Below are 27,511 nucleotides of genomic sequence, written 5' to 3'. Positions count from 1 at the left end.
TTGGGGTCCTGGGATGCCCTGGGTGACCAGATAGCAAGTGTGAAAAATCGGGAGGGGGGAGAAATAGGTGCCTATATAAGGAAAAGTCCCGAATATCGGGACTGTCCCTATAAAATGGGGACATCTGGTCACTCTACCTAAGTGACATGATAATACAAATATTAATAAATAACAATACATCCTCAAAGCACTTCTTATGGAACAAGAGTGGCAGAATCTGGCCTCGTTAATTTAGCATAATAGGTGTACATGATATGTTAGGATACTGTGTGACTTGAATTATGGAAAAAGGTGCATTCTGGAAATTAAATTATGTACAAAAAGCTATATTAAAATGTTATTTGGGTTGGAAAGTTAAGCACTCAAAAGTTTGCATGTGTCAGAATTGCAGTTGCCTATGGAACCTTCATTCTGGTCCCCATACACCGCCAACCTCTGCGCTGAACGAGGGCAGACCCCTGTGGAAAAGACAGCGTGTGATCCTCTAATTAAAGGCTGCATTATAAGGCATATGCACAAAGTGGCAGAATTAAGGTTGGACACGCAACCATAAATCTCAAATTTCCTAACTTGCCTGACTCTACAACCTAAATAACGTTCTTTATCACATTTGGTATGTAATTTCCTACAGTGTTGTTTTTTGTTTGTTTTCGGTTTTTTTGGTTAAGGGAAGACAGTAAAATTCTGTTATGTAAACTCGTAACAAGCGCAGGTATCAGCAGGGTTTGAACGCTGAGTCTTTGGCACTGCAGCACACATTTCTACTATTTGAGCTATTAGATTAACCAGCTTCCCCTACAATAAATAAAATCAGAAGTTTGTCTCAGGGGGATGGGCGTGGCGGGGGGGCACTGGGAATTTAGCATACAACACTTCCCAGAACTGGGCCCTTTGCTGCTGACTGGCAGACATGAATATTACTTGCAGCTTCACAGTGCTTTACAGACATTATCCACGCCACGAAAAGTAGGTAAGTATATATAATCCCTGTTTTACTTGCATTCCAAGGAAATCTGATATGGAGTTGGTGAGACACCACCTCCAAGCCCACAATACCATTTTTACCAAGTCATTTTTCCCCCAAACATTTAATCAGAACTTTGAACCATGAAAAAAAAAAATTTCTTACCATCCTCTTCAGTCTGTACCACCAGCTCCTCACTTTCCATTTTGCCCTCTGGATTAGACAGTGCTAGCCTCAACCGGATGGTCATGAATGGCCGAAGGCCTCGCAAGGTATAATGTGAGGATGTCTGGATGAGTTCCTCTGCCTCGTACTTCTGCTGGTTAAACACGTACTGATACTGGACCGTTAGGTTGTAGCTGTGGCAACGGGTCACTGCATAACCAAAGGGCTCCCATTGCAAGGTCAGCTGCCGGGAGCGGATGTCAACAACTTCCACACTCTGTGGTCCATGGACTGGATCTGTGCAACAAGTGAAAGAAATGAAAAGGCTTTAAAGGAGGCAGGCATCTGTGGATCTCTATCTATAGTACTTATGGCCCAACTTGCTATAGTAACCGAGCGCCTGGCTATCTTTAATGAATTTGTCCTCACAACACCCCAGTGAGGTAAGAAAAAGTGTTATTATCGCTGTTCTGCAGACAGGGAACTGAGGCATAGAGAGACTAAATGTCCTGCCCAAGAGATCTGAGGTTGAGCAGTAACTAAACCCAATTCTCTCACATCCTAAGCTAATGCCCTAACCACTGCACATCCTCCCTGCACAGAGAATGAGAACATGAGGGTGCAGTGTGGAGGTTTATGAGAATGAGTTTAGGAACACCACCGCACCTCACCAGTGCTATTGTTCTCTCTTTTTGGGAGTCACTCAGACACTTGATCTAGTCTACTCCTGTGCCCTATTGCCAAAGCCTTGAGTGAGTTATTAGAGTAACATCTCACCAGACCATCATACATTCTTCATGCACCACACGTTTATAGAACAGCTATTTTAGAAATACATATTGACTGGATGAGGCTATTTTTTTGTGTTCCTCCATCTGTAAAACCAGTCTACTTTAATATCCAAAATCCCACACTACTGGGAAATTTCTCAGAGAAAGAGGAAAAATATTGAAAGTAATGTTTTAGAATTTCATACTTTTTTTTTCCAAATACAGATTAATATCATGATTTTAATGTCCAATATAACAGGACCTTCCAAAGCCAGTACTAGCACCTAATGCTATGGATACATGCTGTAAAAATTATAATAGATACTATATAATAAATGAACTGCTGTGTATCCGCACTGGACAGTTAGGAATCTCCCTTTCCCACATTTCTAGCCCTAATGAGTCACATGTTATCACATTTTAAACATGTCATGGGTATAGAACTGTATATTTCTGTACCTTAGGCCAGTGCAAGTTTGGAGTGAATATAGGAAACATTCCTCTGGTAAATTTTTTTTCTTTTTAAATGGTGGCTATTTGAAAGGGCCCATGGATCTGGAACATTCATAGAGGCCGCAGCAGAGGTTAATTTTTGGTTCAAGAGAGAAGTGGTCATATAAGTACCATTTATGAGATGAATACCACAGCGACAGAGGTAATCTAAAGTCCTAATGAAGTTCATTTATTATTTTTTCTACACACTCAGCTTGAGGTAAAGATGCATGTGTAAGAATAATTTTCACTTGGTGTTGCCTATTTATGTTTACAGCATAGCTTTGACCACTTTAAAAAGTGAGTGTGAGAGTATATAATTGTATTTTACACAAAGATTGAGGGATGAATGAGTGAATGATTGAGATGCATTAGGTGGGAAGTATACTATGTATACAAACACACACACACACACACACAAACACACACACTTTTGAGTGGGTATTTCTCAAAATTGTATGGTATTTTAAAGTTTTAATTAATCATCCCTCAGTCAATGCTACAAGAGTGCACATGTATGAAATGCAGGAGAGAAAATTAGTGAAATACATGTAATTTTCATCTGCAACTTCTTCTTAGAGCATAATTTAAAATATTTTACCCCCAAATTCTGTCCCCTCTCAATTTCAAACCACAGAAAGACTACTACTTTTTTAAAAAACAAAAACAGTCATAAGGAAAACAAAATAGTTTTAGAAAGAAAGAGAGAGAGAAATAAAGAGGGGGGGAAATGCCCTCTAGAATTTGTTATGAATTGAAGAACAACAAACAAAGCATCTCCTCTTCTGCTAATGTAAGAACAGAGAATATACTAATGGTCGGTGAGACATCTCACGGCAAAATCTGTAACAATTAACAATGGGTCAATAACTACTTCAGGAATGAACATTTCATATATATTAAAACATGTGTGCACTTTAAAAATAGGACACTAAAACTAGGTGATTTACAGCAGGCAACTATGGTTTAGAATTTCAAATCTCTCGGACAGTAATTGCTATTGTATTCCATTTTTTATAATCATTCTTGGCACTTCCATAGCATATTCAATGACTGGTTGCCGGACTCCTTACAAACAATGAAGCCTCAATCCCCATATTGTGAGGGAGGCTTTATTCTCATTTTAAAGAGGAATAAACGGAGGCACAGAGAGATTTAAGCGGCTTGTCCAGAAACACACACAGTCCACCGCAGAACTTTAGAACTGACACCTAGTTCCTGCTCCAGCCATTATATAACACTTTCCCTAGAAAACATATTTAACACTTTACATTTAACAACAACAGCTATTTCTGAGGTGAAAGCTGGTAACTAGTCACCAGGATACAGCAACACAACTGAGAGTGCGATTTGAGGGGGAGAATGAAAAAATCTTATACCTAGCTGAAACTATCACGGGAGATACAGGCAGGCAAAACAATTACCTAGACCCGAATGTAGTGAGGCCACTGGGATCTAAAAGCAACTATGCAGAAGGGACTACAGAAATTTAAAATGACAAATGGCCAGGCCCTCAACAGAATTTCTCACTCAAAGATGATGCCTGTCCCAGCACAGCACTGCTTAACACACTGATGGGGTTTAGGTTCAGTGTGGTCTCATCCTGAACTGTCTTTGGACTAGTCCCCTCCCCCTTACTACCAATCTGTGATCTCTATTCATTTAGTTACTATTTACCAAGGCATTTGGTACAATTCCTATTTTTAAGTTAACAAGTGCTGCTGGCCTCTCCAGGTGGATAGACTGGGAAAGGGGGAGATAGACAATTCCACACTGTAGCCAAGCAGTCTCGTGTTCCTGGAGACCTGTCAGGAAAGTGAAGAGGATGTTGAGACATGGGAGGTGGAAGTCTTACCAATCATCCAAGAGCTTTACTAAACTGGATATGAAACTGCAGGAGTTTGAAAGCCATTAGTGACAAGCTGAGAACTCCACACATTTCCCCTGAGATGGAGCCCTAAAAAGCTGAGATCACTCCAAATAATTTTGATAAATGAAGCATCTTTACTTCTGAAGAGCCACATGTGATACAACCATACCTCCTTTCAAAGGGGCGGGTGAGAGGTAGAAAAAGTAAGCATGCGCAGGAAGAGACTATTTTTACTCTCAGAAGGGGCAGGAAGGATTTGGGCACACTAGCTGAGCACTGTGTGGAGGAATCGCACCTGAGCATTCATGCTTTGTGCAGACTAGTAGCCAATCGCCGATTTTCATAAGAAAAGCCAATGAATACATTGGCTGCTCCTGCCCCCAGTTAGTTTTAATGAAGGCTTCTACGGAAGAGTGCTGGAACAATTTGTATAGTGGGGGTGCTAAGAGTCATTGAACCAAACTGTAAACTCTGTATATAATGGAAACCATTTCAAACCAGAGGATGTAGCAGCACCCCCAGTTCCAGCACCTATGCTCCTACATTTAGAGATGCTTATTTCTAGTTCCAGTTCTTCATGGCTTAGCCTCCTTATTACCAGACCTTGTGCTGGCCTTTGCCACCCTGTAGTAATTCCTCTCTGTCTATCTGCCCCTTTTCTCCTCTAATACCTCTGAAAAACCAGGCTGCTAGGGACATCAGTTGAGCACCAAAAAACTGAAGCACCCTAAAAGTCAGAGAAAACTTGGGAAAATGTAGATATTCTTAACCTGCCTGAGGACATACAGCAAGCATTAGAGACAAGATTAGAATCAAATGCTCCCAACTTCAGATTCCATGCACAATCATTTAGGATATAATGCCTCATTAACTGAAGGATATTGTCTAGCAGCGAAGGTTTTAGAAGGAGTGATGTATAAGAACAGCTTCCTCACTCAAGTTTCTGGGTTATTTTTGTTCGTGAGAAAATGTTGTTTCCCTTTACATCAGTGATATTAGTGTTTTGACACAGGGGCAGGCAGTGGAGAATGGTCTGTGTGTGTGTGGTCCTGCCATAACTATACAGTTCAAAAGTTATGGGTTTCTGAAGATAATGATGGGCTCCTAACAGGCTAGGATATCTATATGGAACATCCATCACTGCAGTGTCTCACTGTTGTGTGGCTTTGTAATAGCGAAACGTTGGGAATGTTTAAGACACAAGTTAAAAAAAAAATCAGCTAGGCAACTGCCTTCACCTTTCGATGTGAGGAAGGGTGCTCTAGTGTTTAGAGATGGGAACAAAGAGCCCATTAATTCTATTCCTCGTTGATATGGTGTGATGTTAGCCAAACTATTTTGTTTCCAACATCGTAATCCTGATCGTCAGACAGGATACATCTCCACAGGCAGAAATGGATGCAGCATATAAAACAATCAAACTGTATTTGGGACACAACCATTAATCTGACATTTCTGGAATAGAAAAGATGTGAGAAAAAATATCTTCCTTCCCAGTCAGCATTAGTGATCGCTCCCTACCCCTACTCTTACCATAGATGTTTTGTCAACAGGGGTTTACAGAATGTGAAAAATGAACTTTTCTACAGTGGATCACCACCGCAGGCAATTAAAGGAACCAAAAGAATGCGTCTGTGAAAAACACCAGCCCCTGAAATTGCAAAGACAGGCGCACGTCTTTTCAGGCTGCATCTAAGGGAAAGAATATCAAAATAACAAAAGATAAAGGTGGTTCTTCCTTCAGCGCCCCCCTTTATTCAGACTCCACATAATCACTAGGAGACTTGAGGCCTCAGAACGCAGCAAGGCAAAAGCAAAAACATTGATGCTTGGAGAAACCCAGGCAGCTGCAGATGACAATTTAAAAACACCGTGACATTTAAAATGGTGATTTAATTATAGTTATTGTCTTTACATTATTCATGTTATGGAATGAATAATTAACTTGGGGGTGGCTGGTATACTGGCAGGGCCGGCTCCAGACCCCAGCGTGCTTGGGGCGGCATTTTGCCGGGAGGGCGGCAGGCGGCTCCGGTGGACCTCCCGCAGGCACGACTGCGGAGGGTCCGCTGGTCCCGCGGCTCCGATGGACCGCCCGCAGGCACGTCTGCAAAAGGTCCCCTGGAGCCACGGGACTGGCGACCGCCAGCGCGTCCCCCGCAGCGTGCCGCCGTGCTTGGGGCAGCGGTTTTCCTAGAGCCGCCCCTGTATACTGGTGTCAGATTTGGTCAGTGCATTGGGGCAATGGGTAAGGACTGGTTCTGATTTTAATGTAACCCCGCCCAGACTTTCACCCCAAACCTGAATTAAACAAAATGTTCTGAAGTTTGACTTTAACTTTCCCTCTAATTTCCTTGCTCACCTCTGCACTTTGTAGTTCCTACCAGGAACAGAAATGTCAGAACCCCACTTCTGTGAGATCTCCACCCCAGTTTCCAACAGATACTTAGCATTTTTCTGTAGATTCTCTGAGATGCAGCCCTTAGGCCTTTCCTTAATCTTTCATTAGGGTCGCCTGCCTATTAACTACAGATGTGGGTCCGAGAAGTCACAAAATAAAGGGTTTAGGCTAAATCTGTAACCCAAACATAGAGCCCTCTCTCTACTAACAATCTGCACTACATGATGCATCATGCAGTGTCCTTCTAACAACTATTTTAGGGTACCCAATCTCCAGTTGATCTGTCTCCTACTTTCTGAGTCCAGCAAAAGGAAATGAAGATACTGCAGCGATGGTGAAAACTTGGGAATGGGCTGCAGCTTTCAGATTTATCTGCAGTCTGGCCAGGGGGGTTGGTATTGGCCATCAAATGGCCTTTTAGTTTCTTGTGGGAGGGAAAACAAATACAACTATTCAAGCTCTAGGTTTGAAGAACAAGAAACCTGCCTGGAATTAAGTCAGTGAATTGAAGTAAACACTGAAGGTTTTATATTCCCCTCTCACCCTCTTCTCTCAGTCTCAATTTCTCTGAGAGCCAAAACCATATAATTTAGAAAATGCTCTTCTGTTTCCAGTCTCATTTCCTCAGCAGCACAAACCATTTTTTTTACACATTTTAAAGCCAGGAATGGTTTGTTGTTCTTAAAGGACAGCAGTCCCAGTCTCTTGTCTATTTATTCCTTCAGCAGTTTCAGTTTCTTAAATATACTTCTCTATGCTGCAGTCTTATTACCAGATGTTCAGTGGTATCCATGCACAGCGGAATCTATTGCATCACCTCCACTCACTTTTTGTAATGTGGTAATGAATTATTCCCCCCACCCAAGAGCAAGCTGAGAACAAACAAGAAAAATGATAGTATTTCTAATCAATCAGTAGTCAATTTACCACCAGTAAACGTCTGATGAGTAGTCAATCAGTTTAAATTTCTATAGTCTTGGAATGGAGATATCAAATCCTAATACATCCCATGACCCACAGTCTATTAAATAATGTATGATACAGTCGATCATAAGCCATCAACGATACTGACACGTTCTGGGTGGCTTCATATTCATGCTATTCACCTTCCCAGCATTTAAGGAAGAAAGGAGAGGAGAGGAAACAGAGGTGGTGGATTTGGGCTCTGACTCAATAATTCTGCTCCATATTTAGTTGACATGGTCCCTATTGGCTGACAGCAAGCACCTGCTTGGTCTTTGTTCCCCTTCGGGACAGTGAGCAGCCTCCCAAATGTTCCCTGCCCATCGATGCTGGAAGGCTTGGAGTGAAGGACCTCACCAGGTCTCTTGCAGGGCTACCACTGGTAGACTTCCCTCACCGACTTGACCTGGGGGGTGTTTGTTACATAGCAGAAGGGCGGTCTGGCAGTCAAGTCATGCGGCTGAAAGTTGGGAAATCTGAGTTCATTCCTAGCTCGCCTATTAATTTCCTGTATGACCTTAGTCGAGTCTATTAAGGCCTGATTTCCAAAAGGGCAGATGGCTACAACCTGGATCAGCGCATGGTTATTGCGCAGAGATTAAGCATTTGACTACACCAGCATTTTTGTGCACAGCCCTGAGCTTCTGCTCAGTTTTAAAAAAACTGACCCTTTTTAAAGAAAAAAGTACCTGTGATGGGTGCCACCTATGGGGAACCACTGAGCCCCCCGACCCACCAGCTTGGGCTCCCTCTCACACTGTACTGCTGTGACAAGCTGCAAAGCCCTCCAGCCTGCACTTTCACCAGCATCCATACAGGTAGGGACACACCCAGCTGCAGTTACACACAGGCTCTCTAACCACCAGCTTCCCAGCCTGGGACCCCAGAGCTGTACCATCCTCCCCTACTCAAATCTGGCCAGTATTGGATTTAATACCTGGTCTGCCTCTCCCTCAGTGCGAAGAGAACAATGCACACTTGTGGTAAGCAAGCAGAGATTTTCCCCAACCTCTCCAGTCAAAGCTCACTAGGTTAGATTAAAAACAAAAACAAGTTTATTAACTACAAAAAATAGATTTTAAGTGATTATAAGGGATAGCAGACAGATCAAAGCAGATTACCTAGCAAATAAACAAAAGTGAAAACTAAGCTTAATATACTAGATAGATTGGATATGAATTAGATTGTCACCCTGAGAAATGACACAAGCAGGCTGCAGATCCTTAAGGGATCTACACTTGCTTTACAGCTTGGAATCCCCAGGTGTTTCATACACAGGATAGAAATCCCTTTAGCCTGGGCCCAGCACTTCCCCTAGTTCAGTCTTTGTTCCTCAGGTGTTTCCAGGAGTCCTCTTATGAGGGTAGTGAAGAACCACAGATGATGTCATTACCTGCCTTATATAGCTTTTGCATATGGCGGGTGTGATGGGTTACCCCTCACTCCGGGATGCCACCTGATACACTGCGGTCTCTCTGAACCCAATCGGTTCCACCAGCCTGGGCTCCCTCACCCTGTCCTGCTGAGCCAGGCCCTCAAGCCTCCTCCAGCACACACACACACACACACACACGCACACCCAGCTGCAGAAAAAGACAAACACTGAAATCAGCTCTGTGTGGGAAGACTCAGTTTGGGAATTTCTCAGTACTCAAGTGCACACCCCCTCTGGAGTGTAAACCCAAAATTGTATTGTCTTGCACTGCACAGAGAACTGTACAGCATTAAGCTCATGAAAATTGCCCCCTCCCTCAATGTGGAGGAAGATATGCACAGCTTCCCCTCCCCTACCCCGTTATGAACTGCACAAACTGCGTTTTAGAAAACAAAACAAGTATATTAACTACAAAGGATAGATTAAAGTGATTATAAGCAATAGCAAACAGATCAAGGTAGATTACTGAGCAAATAAAAGCAAACACGCAAACTAAGCTTAATACACTAAAGAAACTGGCTGCAAGTAGTAATTTCTCACCCTAAATGTTGTTTTAAGCAAGTTGCAGAGACAAATTTATTTTGCCTGCAGCTTAGAATTCCAGATATCTTTCGCAGGGCAGACACCTTCTAGCCTGGGTCCAATTCTTCCCCAGTTAGGATTAACTCACTCGCCAGCCTTAAATAGGATTTATATAGGGGGGAATCCTTTGTTTCCCAGTTTGATCCCCGCCCCATACCAGTGGAAAAATATCAGCAGTCCAAGATGGTGTCCAGTACCAGGTGACATGATCACATGACCCTGCAGTGTCAAAGCAGCATCCCAGAAAGCTTCTCAAGACGGTGGGAGATTAGAATCTTCAAAGACTCTCCCTATTGTTCTCCCTAATGGTTTATTGACTAACCAGCCAGACTGGTTGCATTTTATGTGATGGGTGTTCCCCAGGTGTAAACACTTTTGCAATTGATACATAGTCAATATTCCTAACTTCAGATACAGAAATTATACATGCATACAGCTACGATAATCATATTCAGCAAATCATGACTCTTCTAATGACACCTCACATGACTTATCTTGTGCAAAATGCATCGTAATTGTGCCATAATCCTATCATAATACCACTGTGAAGAATATGGGGTGCAGTGTCATTTTTTAAAAAGCTGGCCCTTTTTAAGATAAAGTACCCACCTCACAGGAATCAAGTTTTAATTAGTTAATGTTTGTATGTGAGGTGACTAAAGCCTCAGACGAAAAGGGCCATAGAAGAACAGAGTGATGTTAATGCAAAATTTGAAATGAGATGGCTCCATTCTGTTGTACTTCTCTGTCTTGCTACTGAAAGGAATGCCAAATGTTTTGTGAGCCCTTTCAGGGCATAGAGAAGTACAGTGGTTCAAGGTCTGAGACCTGCTATATATTGTGTTCTGGGCCAGTGCTAAAAATCCCTCCTGATCCTAAGGACTAGAGATGGTTTTAATGTCTGATCTCGCAAACCACCTGAGCTTATACATGTGCTTTGAACTACTAGGAGGCTAAGATTTCTCTCCTTGCTTTTCCTTAATTCCTCTGAGAAACCTTTGCATTTCATTGGCATGGGGCGCTTGTTTCTAGCATAGTGTTTGCAAGATATCAGTCCTTAAAATGATGCCACACTGATTATATCTTGCTTTAATTTTTCAACATGGCTTAAGTGGCCGCTATCACAAAAACCACCACAGCTAGAAGCAAACTGATTCATGCCATCTAAAAGCCTAAATCTTAGCTTTCAAATGAAGCATGTCAAGCCTATAAAGCATTAACCTAGCACTTGGTGTTTGAAAGAGAGGCTGCTAACTGTATGTTTGAATTGGAGCAGAGGGAAAAAACAAACAAACATAGAAAGATAGCAATCAGAATAATCTAATTTGACTATCTGGGTGTTACCTAATTTATTAATATATTTATACAATTTCCATGAACTGAAGCTTTCATGCTCACATGGACTTCAAACGGCTCTGTGAAATTTAAGGGAGAAAATACCAAAGAAACAAGTATAATAGGGCTACTGTAACTGCTCTTAAAGCCAAGCAAAGCAATCCAGTCTTTGGGATTCACTCGGAGGGGGAACCACAACAGAGTTACAATTGCTAACTTTTATTTAAGTTCTGTGGAACTATTAAGTGCTAATGAATGATTCATTCAATAACAAAGGATTAAAAAAAATATTTTAATAAGTTCAGTGTCACCTATGCTTTGGTAGGCTGCTGTGACCTACCGCTACAGCAGGCGGTTTTCCAGACTAATAACTTTTTCTAAGCACTAGCTCTGGACAAATGTCTAGAAAAGAAAACAGCTTGGTCCACAAATCTTCAGATGTGGTCTTGGTCCCAGGACCAGGCAGCAAGCTACTCTCTACTTGTAAGTATCATCTGACATGTTCACAGTATGTATCTCATGCTGCCACCATGAATAGATGGTCCATTTTGGTGGCTGTTTTTGTCATTCCTTCTTGAGTGGTGCAGATGATATGATTTCTTTCCCTCTTCAATGGCTCAAGGTGAGCCATAGGAATAGGAAGGTCGATGTAGGTTGTTAATAGCAGATGTCTGCTTTAAACCCCTCCCATGGAAGATGGCGGGGAGGGGAAGCTTAAAATAAAACACCATGTTCTGAATATGAAGCTAGAACTGAGCAGCAAAGCTAAATTGAGACAATCAGTTGTTGCCCTTCAGGTTAACTACCTGCTGCAGGAGCCTAATTGCAAGAAATTGGTGCTGTCAGTAATGACGCGGCATGAAGCAGAAGGTGTCCGTATTGCTCTGAGGCACCATTGCCCATGTCTCCTGACCCTACAGAGGACGTGAAGCAGAGTTTATTAACAGTGCAGATGTCCACTGATTACATTCTGTTTCCCAGTGGTAGGTTACACAGACACAGAGCCCAAAGGGAAGAAAAATTAGTGTGACAGGTGCAGCAGCTTTCCAAGAGTTTTGTTTAAGTTCTCTTAAAAAAGAAAAAGAGTAAGGAAAACTTGTGGGCACGTGTGTTAGAGAGGGATGGAGATTAATGCCCTTGCTTCTTTCACATTCCCTGTTATTCCAGACTAGGCTGAACAGCTCAAGCACACTGACTTGTGACCACAGCATTTCATTGGCTTTCTGCTCTGGATAAATGCATGTAAGTCAAAAAAGCCTAGATAACATCAAAGCACTTAAATCAGGTTCCATGTCCCTTTCTTCGGGGTAGTTTATGTTAAATAATAGACAGTATAAATCATAGAAGATTAGGGTTGGAAGAAACCTCTGGAGGTCATCTAGTCCAACCCCCCGCTCAAAGCAGGATCAACACCTGGTGTAAAATAACACAAAATGCCTAGCAAGAAACACTTTTCTGTCTCCTGTCAGCTGGGAAATTGAGAGATCACTTCCTTCCCCTACTATGTAGCCCTTCCTGGATACTATGGAGAGCCCCTTGGAGGCCAAATCTCTTCCTATCAAGGATATGCAGTTTCCTTTACAGCAGGCGGTTTCCATGTCCGGAGACACTACTTGCAGCTTGCAGTCACAGGACCATTGTCAACTTGCTCCTTCACTCACGCTTCTCAGTCTTAAAGGGGCAAGCCTTAGAGTAGGATGCAGGGAAGACACTTGAGCAAACAGTGCCCAGGACCAGCACCCTGAAACAATTCCACAGGTGTTGAGTTGAGGCCACTAAATTCACCCATGTAGTCAGTAACTTAATACAGCTCTCCAGTGGGAGAGGAGAATGGGTAAGAGGGCACAGGAAAAATAGCTTGTTAGTCAGCTAAATTGAAACCAAAGCAAGAGAGAAGCTGTATAGGCATTGTTGAGCCCCAGGCGTTCAAGAGCAGTATCTCGTTCTTTGTTCAGTTAAAACAGTTCAGATGAGCTCTGCATAAGCATCAAGGAGGATTTACTGTGTTCGGCCAAACCAAACTTCACCTCATCTCCAAACCTTTAGAGGCTGGAAATTTATGTCACTTCAAATAAGCATCAGAATAATGCCAGTCTAAATATTATTGCTGGCTTAGCAAATTGGAAAATGTCTGCCCTTCCCAGCCTGGTGGTAACCCCAAGGCTGATGATCAGAAAACATTTTTCTGTCATAGGCAGCTTCACTCTTCAGTTTACATAGCAGAGCTGATTTTACATCCAATATCTTGGATACTGACACAAACTTAAATGTGGCCTTGCATGAGTCAGTTAACCTCTGTGTCCGTTTTCTATTATGAAGAATGAGTTCTAGCTGCAAAATTTAGTGCTAGCTCTTAAGTTTCCTGGATTTCACTTGCAGACACTGAAAGCCTGAACTTCAGAGTCATCAACCTATATTAAGAAATCTAATGAACAGTGTAGTTTTACCTTCTTGATGTATATCCCTTACAGAGATGTCCTACAAAATGTGAAAGGGATTAAATCAGTAGGGCTCGATAGCCCCTTAATAGAGGTAAACAGAAATGAATGTTGGGCTGTTTGCATCACTCAGATTCTGAAGGCAAGTGGGGGCTGCAATGGTCCCATACATAAGCTAAGCAGCTCCTTGACTGGCAACACTAATAATTACCTGCCTTCTAGGATTCTGTATGATCATAACTGGTAATAAGGACTAGGGGGTGCACAGACATAAAATAGCAGTCAGTGGTAAGAGAAGAACTCAAGCTGGAAGTCAGGAGATCCTAATACCAGTTCCACTATACTACAGATATCTGGCTTGGTTTTCCCATCTGCAGAACACTGATTTGGTGGCACTATGCAATGGCCAGTATCGTTCACCTCTAAAGATAGCATGTTTTGCAAAACCTGATACACTTGAGAACTGCATGAAATGTATAGTTCTGTTACCAAATAGAGACAGTACAACATTTCCATGTGAACAATGGAAGAGTTAACCTGTAAAGGACTTTTCATTTGTAGATCTCAAAATGTTTTACAAAGGAAGGGATCATTATTCTCATTTTACAGATGGGAAAACTGATAGAGGTAAAGTGATTTGCCCAAGGTCCCAGTGAGTTAGTGCCTGAGGAAAGGTCTCCTGGATTTCATGCCTATGCACTAAACCACACTGTCTTCAATGATTCCTGTTCCAACAGATCAAACATCCTGAAGACGTCCTGAAGACAATGAAAGCCCCCTTTGGCATATTCCTGGGCTGATGGAAGTGGGACCCCAACCGCTACTCAGAAAACTACTGAAGAAACAAAAAGCAAGAGCATTTAAGTAGCATGGACTATATGTACAGCTTGGTGGGGGTTTGTTCATTCAACTCCACAGTTCATTTCTTAGCCAATAAGACAAATCATCACAGACAGCTTGTTCTAACTGACAGTGGTCTCTCTCTCTCTCTTTCTCTGACAATGTGGACATGTCAGTCTGACAGACAACTGTGTTCATCCCTGAAGCTCTGCCCATCACATTTTAATGCCTCGTCAGCAAAAATGAGGTATAAATGCCTTGATAGATTAGATAGACAAAACTGAGATTAAACAGAAGGAGATAGACAATGTTTAAATAGTACTGTAGTCTCTTGGCTCTGTCCTCTTCTGAGAGCAGGAAGACATAGGAAGAGAATTTGGCTGGAATAGGATTTAGCCCTTGTGATGAGATCTCTGGGGTGCAGCCTGGGACTGTGGGACAATGCTTTGCTACCGACAAGCAGCAAATCTCTCCAGGTCCTGTTATCACTCAGCACAAACGCACGTGGAGCCCCCCTGCCAGCTAGATTGCATGAATGTTCCCAGAACCACTCATGAATCACACAGAGAAAGGCACCAGTCAAATCCCTCCCAGCACTGTACCTCAGGAATATACTGTCTTGCACTGCCCAAGATGAGAAGTGCAAATTTATTAATTGGTTCACCACTTCATCAATGGAAAGTGGATATACACCTCCCTTTGCAAACCTGAGCAAGCACCCTTACCAAACACGTCTGGCAAACTCACTGGTAAAGATAAGCAGTTAAATAAATGTATTGACTACAAAAAGATAGATTTTAAGTGATTATAGGTAATAGGCAAAAAGTCAGAGTTAGTTACCAAAATAAAATAAAATAAAATATAAGCATCCAGTTTAAACTCTCTCAACCCTATTAGACTGCAGCCTGAGACTGTTAGACTGGGCAACATCTAGATTAAGAAGTTTTTCTCACCCTACTGGATATTGTAGTTCACAGTACACAGATTTCACCCTTGAAATCTGGGCCAGTCTCCTCTGTTGGAGTCTTAAGTCTTCTCAGTGTCCTTGTTGCTTGCAGCATAGGTGGGGCAGAAGAAAGGCCAAGCATGGGGCCCTTGTGTTCTGTTTTATACCCTCAGTCCCATGTGCTTGGAGAACACAAATCCAGACATGCCTGGGGGGCATTGCTGAGTCCCCAGGCAAGGCTGAGCAATTCCTCTGGTGTGGCCTTATGCAAGTGAGTCATTGAATTGTAGCTCCCTTGCTGGACAATGGCTGTTGATGGGTTGTTTGACATCCCGCCCGGGTGTTGGTTACTTTCCTTGCTGTTGCTTCTGGGGAGCTAATATCTGGCCGATTCCCCAATTTACAGCATGTTTAAGGGCTTGGCTACACTTACAAGTTGCAGCGCTGGGAGTTACAGCGCTGGTCATGCAGCTGTGTAGGGCCAGCGCTGGAGTGTGGCCACACTGACAGCTACCAGCGCTGCAGTGTGGCCACACTTGCAGCACTTTCCAGCGCTGTATTGAGAGGTGCATTGTGGGCAGCTATCCCACAGAGCACCTTGTCCCATTTTGGCGCTGAGTATTGTGGGAAGGGGAAGGAAGTGTGTGGGTCATTCCGCTTCCTGTGCCAACGCCCCGTGGTGCATCGCTTCACATCCCAGCATTCAGTCTTTCCGGCAACCTTTGGCACCATTGTGAGTGTCTTTCTGTTACTGTGTGTGAATCGCGATTTCTGTGGGAAATGGAGCCCGAGCTGCTGAGGACTGTGCTGATGAGTGTCGCCAGCACAACACGTTTGGCAGTCGAGCTATTCCTTCAGCTCCAAAGTGACAGTGAGGAGTCTGACGATGATATCGATATCGATTTGCCTGCCGCGTGTGACACTACAGTGCTTGTGGCATTCACGGAAATGCTCAGCACCGTTGAACGCCGCTTTTGGGCTCGGGAAACAAGCACTGACTGGTGGTATCACATCGTCATGGAAGTCTGGGATGACGAGCAGTGGCTGCAGAACTTTCGTATGAGAAAAGCCACTTTCATGGGACTGTGTGCTGAGCTCGCCCCCACTCTGCGGCGCAAGGACACAAGATTGAGAGCTGCCCTGACGGTGGAAAAGCGGGTGGCTATTGCAATCTGGAAGCTGGCAACTCCAGACAGCTACCGGTCGGTCGGGAACCAGTTTGGAGTGGGAAAGTCGACTGTTGGAATCGTTTTGATGCAAGTTTGCAAGGCAATTAATCGCATCCTGCTAAGAAAGACCGTAACTCTGGGGAGCATGCAGGACATTGTGGATGGCTTTGCACAAATGGGTTTCCCTAACTGTGGAGGGGCGATAGATGGGACGCATATTCCTATTCTGGCCCCCCCCACCTGGCATCAGAGTACGTTAATCGTAAGGGGTATTTCTCTATGGTTCTCCAGGCGCTTGTGGATCACCGTGGGCGTTTCATTGACATTTACACTGGCTGGCCTGGAAAGGTGCATGATGCACGCATCTTTCGGAACAGTGGCCTGTTCAGGAAGATGCAGGCAGGGACTTTTTTCCCAGACAGGAAGATCACAGTAGGGGACGTCAAAATGCCCATTGTGATCCTTGGAGACCCCGCTTACCTGTTACTGCCTTGGCTCATGAAACCCTATACAGGGAAGCTTGACAGGAGCAAGGACCGGTTCAACTACAGGCTGAGCCGGTGCTGAATGACTGTGGAGTGTGCTTTTGGGCGTTTAAAAGGGTGCTGGAGATCCTTGTATGGGAAGCTAGACTTGGGGGAAAGCAGCATCCCCGTGGTTATATCCGCTTGCTGTACCCTCCATAATATTTGTGAAGGGAAGGGTGAAACATTCAGTCAGGCATGGACCACCGAGGTTCAAGTCCTGGAGGCTGAATATGCACAGCCAGAGAGCAGGGCTAATAGAGAGGCCCAGCACAGGGCTTCAAGGATTAGGGATGCCTTGAGGGAAGAATTTGAGGCTGAAAGCCAACAGTAATGTTTGCTGCCTTGCATGGGAGTGAAGTGCACTGTTTACACTGTTATTCTATTATCCCTAAAATGATTTGCAGTGCCTCTTTCTTTACTGGGCTAAGGTATCTTTAACTATCTGCTATAATAAAGACTGTTTTCAAAGCCAAGAATTGTTTTATTGAAAAGAAAAAAACTTCCTTGACAGACAGACAGACACACAACATTTCATGAACACAAGAGGGCAGGGGTGTGGGTTGGTGAACTGTACAGTCACAAGTTTGCATATGTCCTGTCTGGAGTGCTGTGCAATGAATCCTGCACTTCAGGGTGCATATACTGCATGGTGATGGGGGTTGAGTGCAGAGGGTAAGGGTGGTGGTAGGTATCAGGGCTGGTTGGTGAACGTACAGGTGTTGGAAGCAGCAGGTAGTGGTAAGAACCTGGATGCTGGGGAAAGGGGGTTTGAGCTGACATTGGGGCACAAGGCAAAAAGGACGGGGCGGGTGGGGGAGTAGCACGGTAGTGCTCTGCTTGCATGGCTACGAGTGACTCGATAGAGTCCGCTTGGCGCGACAGGATGCTTAGCAGCTGCTCTGTGCTTTTCCTCTTGGCCACTGCATTTCTCTGCCGGGTCCTGCTTTCCCTATGGCGGATCCTGCTTTCCTTTTCTCTCCGCTCCTGCAAGTTTTTACTCTCTCTAGCAGAGTGAGCAATAACAGTTTTCAGCATGTCCTCCTTGCTCTTTCGGGGATTTTTCCTCAAATTCTGTGCTGTGGTACATCTGGTCAGTCCAGCAGTCAAGGTCACTTTAGAAAGGCAGAAATGACAACATTTAACAGGGTAGCATTGTTTTCATTATCTCATCCAGACAGTAATTCCCACACACTGAAGGAGTTCTTAGTCCTCACTTTAGCATTCTTTTACCACACATATAACACAACAGAAGACACGAAATGGTGAGTGAGGGGTGCTGCATAGAGGGAGAAGTGGGGCTTGAGTGATAGAGGGGTGCTGGTTGCTTCAGGGAAGTGCACCGAACAGCTGCAGTGATAGAGGGGTTGAGTGAAGATGCAGCTGCAGGGGTGATCTTCATTATCTCCTAATCACTATCTTCACTAAAGAGTCTCCCAACATTTTTCACAGGAGTTACTCCTGGAAGATATCTCCCTGCTGCGGGTCACTAGGGAAGAGCGGGAGGCTCTTCTACAGCAATGTGGATTCCGCCCTGGACCCTATGCGGGTTGCCTGTGTGCAGCAATGGTCCCACTTCCCCTCGTGGCACAGTGGCGCGGACGCGTTAGCCTGACTGGCACAAGGACCACAGTGGCTCTCCCTATAAACCTGCGCAGGCATATTGCCCATGCTCTGGCTGAAACTTTTGAGGAGATTACTGCAGCCGATTACCGCGACGTGATAGACCACATCAATGGGCTATTCCACATCTAGGCTGGCATGCATGCAGCCCTAACCCCCCTTCCTCTCCAGAAACATTTCCACCCAGAAAATAAAAGCCGCTTACCGGTAACCCGCTGCTCTGCTTGTCCTTCTGCAACTGCTGGCTGCTGCGATTGGGTACTTTCCTCCTGGCTTGAGAAGAGCTCCTGGCTGCATGCCTCCTGGGACTCTGGGGTGTCTTCCCCCATCCCAGTAGCTTCACTCGCGTTTTCCTCCCCCCCCGCCGCCGCCTCCGCCTCTGCCTCCGCCTCCTCCTCCTGTCCCCCACCCGGCTCAGAAGTGTCCATCGTGGTCCTGGGATTGGCAGTGGGGTCACCCCCAAGTATCGCGTCCATCTCCCTGTAAAAATGGCAGGTCGTGGGGGCAGCTCCGGATCGGCGATTCCCCTCGCGGGCTTTGTAATAGGCACTCCGCAGCTCTTTCACTTTAATCCTGCATTGTAGTGCGTCCCGATCATGGCCCCTATCCAGCATGGACCTTGATACCTGCTCAAAGATATCGTAATTCCTACGGCTGCAGCGCAGCTGGGACTGCACAGCTTCCTCCCCCCAAACACTAATGAGGTCCTGCAATTCGCCAGTGCTCCATGCTGGGGCTCGTTTGCCGCGTGGAGGCATGGTCACCTGTAAAGATTAACTGATTGCACTCCACACTTGGCTGCAGCAAAAAACAGGAAGGAGATTTTTAAATTTCCCGGGGCATTTAAAGGGCGGGTCACCTGAGGCAAGAGCAGTAGAGTGCAAACTGATGAGCAGAGTGGCTGAACAGGAATTCTGGGATAACTCCTTATTCCCTGGAGGACAATTAAAGCGCTGGTGAGTGTCCACACCTGATGAGCAGCGCTGGATCACCAGCGCTGCACTCCTTATACCCCAACCCGGATGGGTTTTCAGCCAGCGCTGCAACCAGGGAGTTGCAGCGCTGGTTGTGCCCTGCAAGTGTGGACAGGGTGTAATTGCAGCGCTGGAAAGCCTCCACCAGCGCTGCAACTTGTAAGTGTAGCCAAGCCCTAAGTGACAACCCTACAACACCACCTCATAACTTCATATGCACTAAAGATATACATATTTAGACAGAACAGTGACTTTCAGCCAATCGACCTTTTCCCTGATACCTCACATGGCATGTTTTATATGCAATATCACAATTATATACAGATGAGGAATATGGGGGTTACAGGGCACTCCCCCAAGGTATAATATGTCACAGCCCTATTTTGTGTTTAAAAAGTATTTTAAGCCAGTTCGGCTGTCGCTGCTCTTAACGGATAGCATGGAAAAGACTGAAGGAAGGAGATTATAGTGGAAAGTAGGTTTTAGAGAGAAGACAGAAAGATAGGCAACTGATTGCTGATCAAACAATATGTTACTGATAATGAGATCCCTATACTTACCTATTAAGATAATGTCTGAATAAGTCTCAGAACTAAAATAAGACCTTTATAAGGGTATTTTTAGGGAAGAATCCTGCCATGTGATTTCCTCTATGAATACCTACAGGTGAAATATGCGATTTAACCAGTGTGCATCCGGGTCAGAGTGGAACTGAGCTCCTTGGATTGTTAACTTGACAGTTCATAAATACATTCCTTAAGTTTTTGGTTTCTCTGGGTTTATTCCCATTCCCCAAGTTTTACTTTGATTTCTGCATTCAAAACACAACCAAAACTCTATGGAAGCCATCAAGCATCCCCTGGTTCCTTGCCAAAAGCATGTTAAACCCCAACTCTTGCATGATCTGGCAGCAAAACCAAAAATCAATTCAAATTCATTTGAAACTAGGCCCAGATTTGTTAGATGTTTGTGAACCTCCGTGTTTTAATTAAACGAATTTATAACAAACCCTGGAACCAGGTGAATTTTCTGTGGATTCAGTCTCTGTCAAACATTTTAAGAAGCTCTACAAGTTTTCTTCCCTTGTAGGGTAGTTAACACCTCAAATGGATTTAGTGTACAACTGAAAGGGAGCCCATATGTACCCCGCTATCAATACTCTGGTGTCTTCCATCCTGGGATCTCTTTACAATGGTTTAAGCCTGTCAACTAAAATACATCACAGGGAGGTGGACAAGTCAAGAAACAGACTGATTAGGATGGATTAGTACCTGGATTTTGACTCCTCTGCAGGATGGAGAGTGTGTGCAATTAACATCCACTCTCCGCATCCCTCCACAGGTTGTCTCAACCCCAGCCCTCACCCTGCCCAAATACAAATGCTGGATGAAGCCAGATCTGACAGCTGGGCTAACCTTTCATGGGTGAGGAGGGTGAAGGCAGGGTCATGACCAACAAGTAGAACAGCACTTGCACAGGGACAGCTCCTCCAGCCCCTTTCATGGGGAGTAGCAGGGACCACCAAGGACAGAGTTCCTGGTGCCATTGTACTCCACTCAGCTCCCAACGGCAGAGATCTCCCACTGGGGCAGTGGGCATCTGCAGCCATCTACCACAAGCACTGGCTGAAATGCCACATGTTAGTGCTCATCCTACCAAACAAACACAGAAAGCAAAGCCTACTGGTAAGAGAGAAAAAGAATCCAGCATGTACAGACTGCCAGGCCTGTACTTGCATACAAGACCATCCCTACTCTCACGTCTATATTTAGCCAAACTGCTGAATCTTAACTCATAAACAAACTTCATGATAATTAAGCACTATATTAAAAAAAAGCATGTGCATTAGCATTTGCTAAATCCACTTTATGTTAGATTATGTAATGATAAAAAGATCTTTAGTCCTGCTATACCTAAGACACTATTGTTACTCAACAAACGTCAAGATCATAATTTAAAACAATAAAAGGCAATTACTGATTTTATTAAAATAATCTATCATGGATTCATATAACTGGGTGTTATTCCAGGGCTGGGAACAGAATGTACATTATTAAGCATTTTGATGATTAAATACAAGTACATGATTAAAGAGGTTAATGAAAGTGGAACTACATCGCAGGTAGATCAGTAGATTTCTAGCAAGCAAAGGCAGAATGTGTTTGTTTGCAACATATTTTATCTTTACGATCTCTCCCTGGATGTATCGTTGTTTGGGGACAGGTTAGTCCATCTCCTTCTAATGGACTGGGTGGACAAGAGTGGAGTCAGAAATAAAAAAACCCTACAGATTTTGTTAAAGACATTTTGTATGTATAAGAATAAATGAGGTATCAAAATGGTAGCTGTGGAAACAGTGTAAGTGGTGGAGTTTCTTACTCATAATCATTGTTCTGTTTAATTACTCTGGAAAAACAAAGAAAAGCATTTTTTTTTAAGGTAGGCTCTCTGTGTTATTGCTACAGCTTTGTTCTTTGTCATTGTGAAATCTGCAAGGAGAAAACACTTGTTCTTCTATAAGTCTAACACTCAATAAGAACAAATTTTTAGAAAATAAAGGATTTTTTTCCCCAAATCCCTAGTAAAAAAACCCCACTGCTATTTCTTTGCTTTGATTAAAATCCCCCTTAGCATAGCATGCACTTACTGGATTGGATACTGATCTCACTTACACAGGTTTTGAGTCATCATGATCAGTAGATTTATTCCATATTTACATTGGTGTAATGTGAAGGGAGAATCAGTTCTATTGTGTGACCATTCAATTTACTTAAATGTTTATTATTTCCATCTTATTACCCTTGAAAGAAGTGTGCTGGGAAGGATCGTGAGTGGAAGATCAAATTTATATTTGGTTTTATTACCAAGGGGGGGACACAGAGTCCAAGTCTCACTAAAGACCAGTGACTTTATCTTGAGTTCTAACTAACAGAGATGAGTAAGATTAGATTCGAAGTGTAATTGCCAATCTCGTTTCATCATGTAAACAAAAAGCAATGAAAAGAATATAAAGAAAGCAGACACAGTAATCAAAAGTATAGCCCAGATTTTTCGAATCTCAGAGACAGTTACTTGAACAAATTCTAAATGTGCACACAAGTGGCCTCTTGGGAACAGAAATGGACATTTTCATTCAGAATTGCTGCAACTGCACATGGTCACGATTATGTTCATAAATCAGTTGTGCAAATCAGAGTGCACATTTTCACATGCTGTTGGAATTTCTGTTTTTATTACATTGTTTCAATTTTTATAGCAGTGGTATTAGTAATAGGATACGGAATTGTTTTTAAATGATTTTCATTTCAACTCCTTACAAATCTACAAAGCTTCTTGCATGAATTACTTATGTGGCTCCTTCATCACAAAAATAAACACTTCTAAAGGAAAAAAATGAAGTCAGTTATTTTCAGTTAGCAGTGATAGAAAATAATGCATCATTTTATTAAAAAGCTTATTGTGTAACAGAACACGGAAACATAATACTTTACTGGACAGGAATATATTATTTTATGAGTGTGCATATATATAGTTCAATGAGTATGAATTTCAATGCGCCATGGACACTCCTCAGGGTGTGTATACGGCAAGTGGAGTTTCTACTCTGAACAGAGTCTACACACAGTGCAGTAAGTCCTCTACTTACCAATACAGTAAGCGGGTAACAAACAAAAACAAACCTCAGATTAAGTTTTCTCCCTAAACTAGGCTGCTCCTCAGATTTCCCTGCAGAGACCTGTGTATCCCTGACTAAAGAGCCACTGCCACACCCTTTTTTCTCTGGCTGAGTTAATTAACCCCACTTGCCACAGAGTCTCTATTGGGTTTCCAGGAAACGGGGCGGGCAAAGCCCGCCCCATGCTAACGGAACCCCCCCCAGCCTAAGGGGAGGTGCCACAGAGCCTCAGAAACCCACTAAGTACGGGGGACAACTAATAAAAGAACAGGGACAGGAGTGCAGTCAAAGGGTCATAAGAAGGGAGCCTGACGGGGACACTGAGCAGAGAACCCCGGACAGCGCCCACTGCTCCTCGAAGGCGTCAAGGGAGCCAGCGGACGCCGCCCAGAGGAACTCCGCCCGGAGACGTGAACGGACTAAGGATCGGAAACAAGCCCCACAGTCGCAGGAGTCTCCATTGGCCAACCGCCTCTCCCTGGTCACGTAGATGGCCATTTTTGCCAGGGCGAGGAGGAGGTTGACCGGGAGGTCCCGCGACTTCGTGGGGCCACAGATAGGGAGTGCATGGAGAAGGAGGTGGGGGGAAAAGTGCAGCCAGAAACGCAATAGGAGATTAGTGAGGAGCCGGTATAGGGGCTGCAGCCTGGCGCACTCTATGTAAACGTGCGCCAGGGTCTCCCTCACGCCGCAGAAGGGGCAGGTGTCTGGGACAGGGGTAAACCGCGCCAAGTACACGCCCGTGCTCACGGCCCAAGAATCCAGCATCATCTCCCCTGCAGCCTTTCAACACTTGCTAACAGGGTGGGATAACAGAAGAGCCCTGCTAACTTGTTACTGTAGATGCTGTTTAGCCAGTGTTGAGTCAGAGGCTATTGTGACATTTCCCCTTACTGTAGATTTGCTGTAAGCACCTTCATTGCTCAGCTTTGCCTATTTGCTCTGAAATATCATCAGTCTCCAACATCAATATGCATCTTCACTATCTAATTGCTGAGAGCATAGCAGATCTGATCATGCACCTGGATACACCTGATAGAGAATAAACTTAGAACAGGACAGTTGGCACTGTGCCCTAGACCAGGCCAAGCGTGTGCACACACACATAGGCGCCGACTTATATGGGGCTCTGGGGCTTTAGCCCCATGAATAAATCCCAAGCAGGGGCTCTGCCCCACCAATGTTTTTTCTCCCCTGCTTGGAGCGCCCCCCCCCCCCCCCCGCCGCTGCCGCCGCCGCTGCCGCCAGGGCTGCCCAGAGCCCTTTAAATCCCAGCCGCGGCTGGGAATCAGAGGGCTCTGGGCTGCCTGCTGCAGCGGGAAGCCCAGAGCCCTCTGATTCCCGGCTGCGGCTGGGATTTAAAAGGCTCTGGGCTCCCCGCGGTTGCAGGCAGCCCAGAGCCCTCTGATTCCCGGCGGCGGCTGGGATTTAAAGGGCTCTGGGCTGCCCGCCGCAGCAGACAGCCCAGAGCCCTCTGTTTCCCGGCTGCGGCTGGTATTTAACGGGCTCTGGGCTGCCTGCAACCGCGGGGAGCGCAGAGCCTTTTAAATCCCAGCCGCGGCTGGGATTTAAAGGGCTCTGGGCTGCCTGCAAACGCGGGGAGCGCAGAGCCTTTTAAATCCCAGCCGCGGCTGAGATTTAAAAGGCTCTGGGCTTCCCGCTGCAGCAGGCAGCCCAGAGCCCTCTGATTCCCGGCGACGGCTGGGATTTAAAGGGCTCTGGGCTGCCCGCCGCAGCAGACAGCCCAGAGCCCTCTGATTCCCGGCGGCGGCTGGGATTTAAAGGGCTCTGGGCTGCCTGCACCCGCGGGGAGCGCAGAGCCTTTTAAATCCCAGCGGCGGCTGGGATTTAAAGGGCTCTGGGCTGCCTGCAAACGCGGGGAGCGCAGAGCCTTTTAAATCCCAGCCGCGGCCGGGAATCAGAGGGCTCTGGGCTGTCTGCTGCGGCGGGCAGCCCAGAGCCTTTTAAATCCCAGCCGCGGCCGGGAATCAGAGGGCTCTGGGCTTCCCGCTGCAGCAGGCAGCCCAGAGCCCTCTGATTCCCGGCCGCGGCTGGGATTTAAAGGGCTCTGGGCTGCCTGCAAACGCGGGGAGCGCAGAGCCTTTTAAATCCCAGCCGCGGCTGAGATTTAAAAGGCTCTGGGCTCCCCGCGGTTGCAGGCAGCCCAGAGCCCTCTGATTCCCGGCGGCGGCTGGGATTTAAAAGGCTCTGGGCTGCCCGCCGCAGCAGACAGCCCAGAGCCCTCTGATTCCCGGCGGCGGCTGGGATTTAAAGGGCTCTGGGCTGCCTGCAACCGCGGGGAGCGCAGAGCCTTTTAAATCCCAGCGGCGGCTGGGATTTAAAGGGCTCTGGGCTGCCTGCAAACGCGGGGAGCGCAGAGCCTTTTAAATCCCAGCCGCGGCCGGGAATCAGAGGGCTCTGGGCTGTCTGCTGCGGCGGGCAGCCCAGAGCCTTTTAAATCCCAGCCGCGGCCGGGAATCAGAGGGCTCTGGGCTTCCCGCTGCAGCAGGCAGCCCAGAGCCCTCTGATTCCCGGCCGCGGCTGGGATTTAAAGGGCTCTGGGCTGCCTGCAAACGCGGGGAGCGCAGAGCCTTTTAAATCCCAGCCGCGGCTGGGATTTAAAGGGCTCTGCGCTCCCCGCTGCGGCGGGGAGCCCAGAGCCCTTTAAATCCCAGCCGCGGCCGGGAATCAGAGGGCTCTGGGCTGTCTGCTGCGGCGGGCAGCCCAGAGCCTTTTAAATCCCAGCCGCGGCCGGGAATCAGAGGGCTCTGGGCTTCCCGCTGCAGCAGGCAGCCCAGAGCCCTCTGATTCCCGGCCGCGGCTGGGATTTAAAGGGCTCTGGGCTGCCTGCAACCGCGGGGAGCCCAGAGCCTTTTAAATCCGAGCCGCGGCCGGGAATCAGAGGGCTCTGGGCTCCCCGCCGCTGCAGGCAGCCCAGAGCCTTTTAAATCCCAGCCGCGGCCGGGGATCAGAGGGCTCTGGGCTGCCTGCTGCGGCGGGGAGCCCAGAGCCCTCTGATTCCCGGCCGCGGCTGGGATTTTAAAAGCTCTGTGCTCCCCGCGGTGCAGGCAGCCCAGAGCCCTTTAAATCCCAGCCGCGGCTGAGATTTAAAGGGCTCTGGGCTCCCCGCCGCAGCGGGCAGCGCAGAGCCCTCTGATTCCCGGCTGCGGCTGGGATTTAAAAGGGTCTCAGCTCCCCCCGGTTGCAGGCAGCCCAGAGCCCTTTAAATCCCTGCCGCGGCTGAGTTTTTAAGGGCTGCGGGCTCCCCGCGGTTGCAGGCAGCCCAGAGCCCTTTAAATCCCAGCAGCGGCTGAGATTTAAAGGGTTCTGGGCTCCCTGCCGCAGCGGGCAGCCCAGAGCCCTCTGATTCCCGCCCCGGCTGGGATTTAAAAGGCTCTGGGCTCCCTGCGGTTGCAGGCAGCCCAGAGTCCTCTGACTCCCAGCCGGGGCTGGGATTCAAAGGGCTCTGGGATCCCCGCGGCTGCCAGCAGCCCAGAGCCCTTTGAATCCCAGCCTCTGTCCGCTGATTGCCCCCTCCCCAGACCCCTGCCCCAACTGCCCCCCAGAACCTCCACCCCCTATCTAAGCCCCACTGGTCCTTGTTCCCCAATTACCCCCTCCCGAGACCCCTGCCCCTAACTGCCCCTTGGGACCTCAGCCCCTATCTAAGCCTCCCTTCTCCTTGTCCCCAACTGCCCCCTCCTGAGACCCCACCCAACTTCCCCCCCGCAGGACCGCACCCCCTACCTGTCCCCTGATAAACCTCTTAGACTCCCATGCCTATCCAATTGCTGCCTGTCCCCTGACTGCCCCTTCGAACCTCTGCCCCATCCAACTCCCCCTGCTCCTTGTCCCTTGACTGCCCCCCGGAACTCCCTACCTCTTCTCCAACCCCCAAACCGCTTACTGTGCCACTCAGACCAGCGTATCTGGCTCCATGCAGCTCCAGACAGTTGCTGCCATGCTCCCCCATGGAGCCCACAGCCCTCTCCCACCCCCAGCACCTGCCTTCCAGATTTGAACACCTCAAAATTCAGGAGTGCTCAAGCTCGGTTTGGGCAGCTTTTACTTCATTTCTCCCAAATCAGTTTCCCCTGCAAGGTGCCAACTGAAGGTGTTGGAGAACAGAGAGATCAGGTGGCCTCCTAATGCCTGGAAAAGAGACAAAGGCCGGAGGAGGGAGTGTCAGTGCCTGTGCGGACTTCTGGGAAGTGCACGGTGTGGAAGGGGATGCTGTGATGCTTTGGAACATCTCCATACAAAGCCAGTCAGGACTCTGGGGGAGCCTCCTCTCTCGGAGCATACTGTCTCCAGGGCAAGAAGCTTACACCTTCCTGGGTCTGA

General features: G+C 46.4%; 1 protein-coding gene and 1 long non-coding RNA gene across 7 annotated transcripts in view; one reads left to right on the top strand and one right to left on the bottom strand.

Annotated features, from left to right (window-relative positions):
- The window catches only part of LOC123348021, a 35,616-nt gene extending 21,150 nt beyond the window's left edge, over window positions 1-14,466 (top strand). Inside the window, exons 4-5 of the long non-coding RNA XR_006573147.1 lie at window positions 12,145-12,219; window positions 14,153-14,466. This is a non-coding gene — a long non-coding RNA (uncharacterized LOC123348021). The remainder of the gene's footprint in view (window positions 1-12,144; window positions 12,220-14,152) is intronic.
- The window catches only part of PTPRT (protein tyrosine phosphatase receptor type T), a 709,404-nt gene that overhangs the window by 244,869 nt on the left and 437,024 nt on the right, over window positions 1-27,511 (bottom strand). For all 6 annotated transcript variants that reach the window (XM_044985246.1, XM_044985247.1, XM_044985248.1 and 3 more), the window contains one exon: window positions 1,130-1,426. In XM_044985246.1, the coding sequence (XP_044841181.1) occupies window positions 1,130-1,426 (297 nt within the window). The remainder of the gene's footprint in view (window positions 1-1,129; window positions 1,427-27,511) is intronic.

This window comes from Mauremys mutica, chromosome 13 (genome assembly GCF_020497125.1).
Source record: "Mauremys mutica isolate MM-2020 ecotype Southern chromosome 13, ASM2049712v1, whole genome shotgun sequence".
Lineage (NCBI taxonomy): Eukaryota > Metazoa > Chordata > Testudines > Geoemydidae > Mauremys > Mauremys mutica.
Note: the sequence above shows the minus strand (reverse complement) of the source record. Positions and strands in the feature narration are given on the sequence as shown.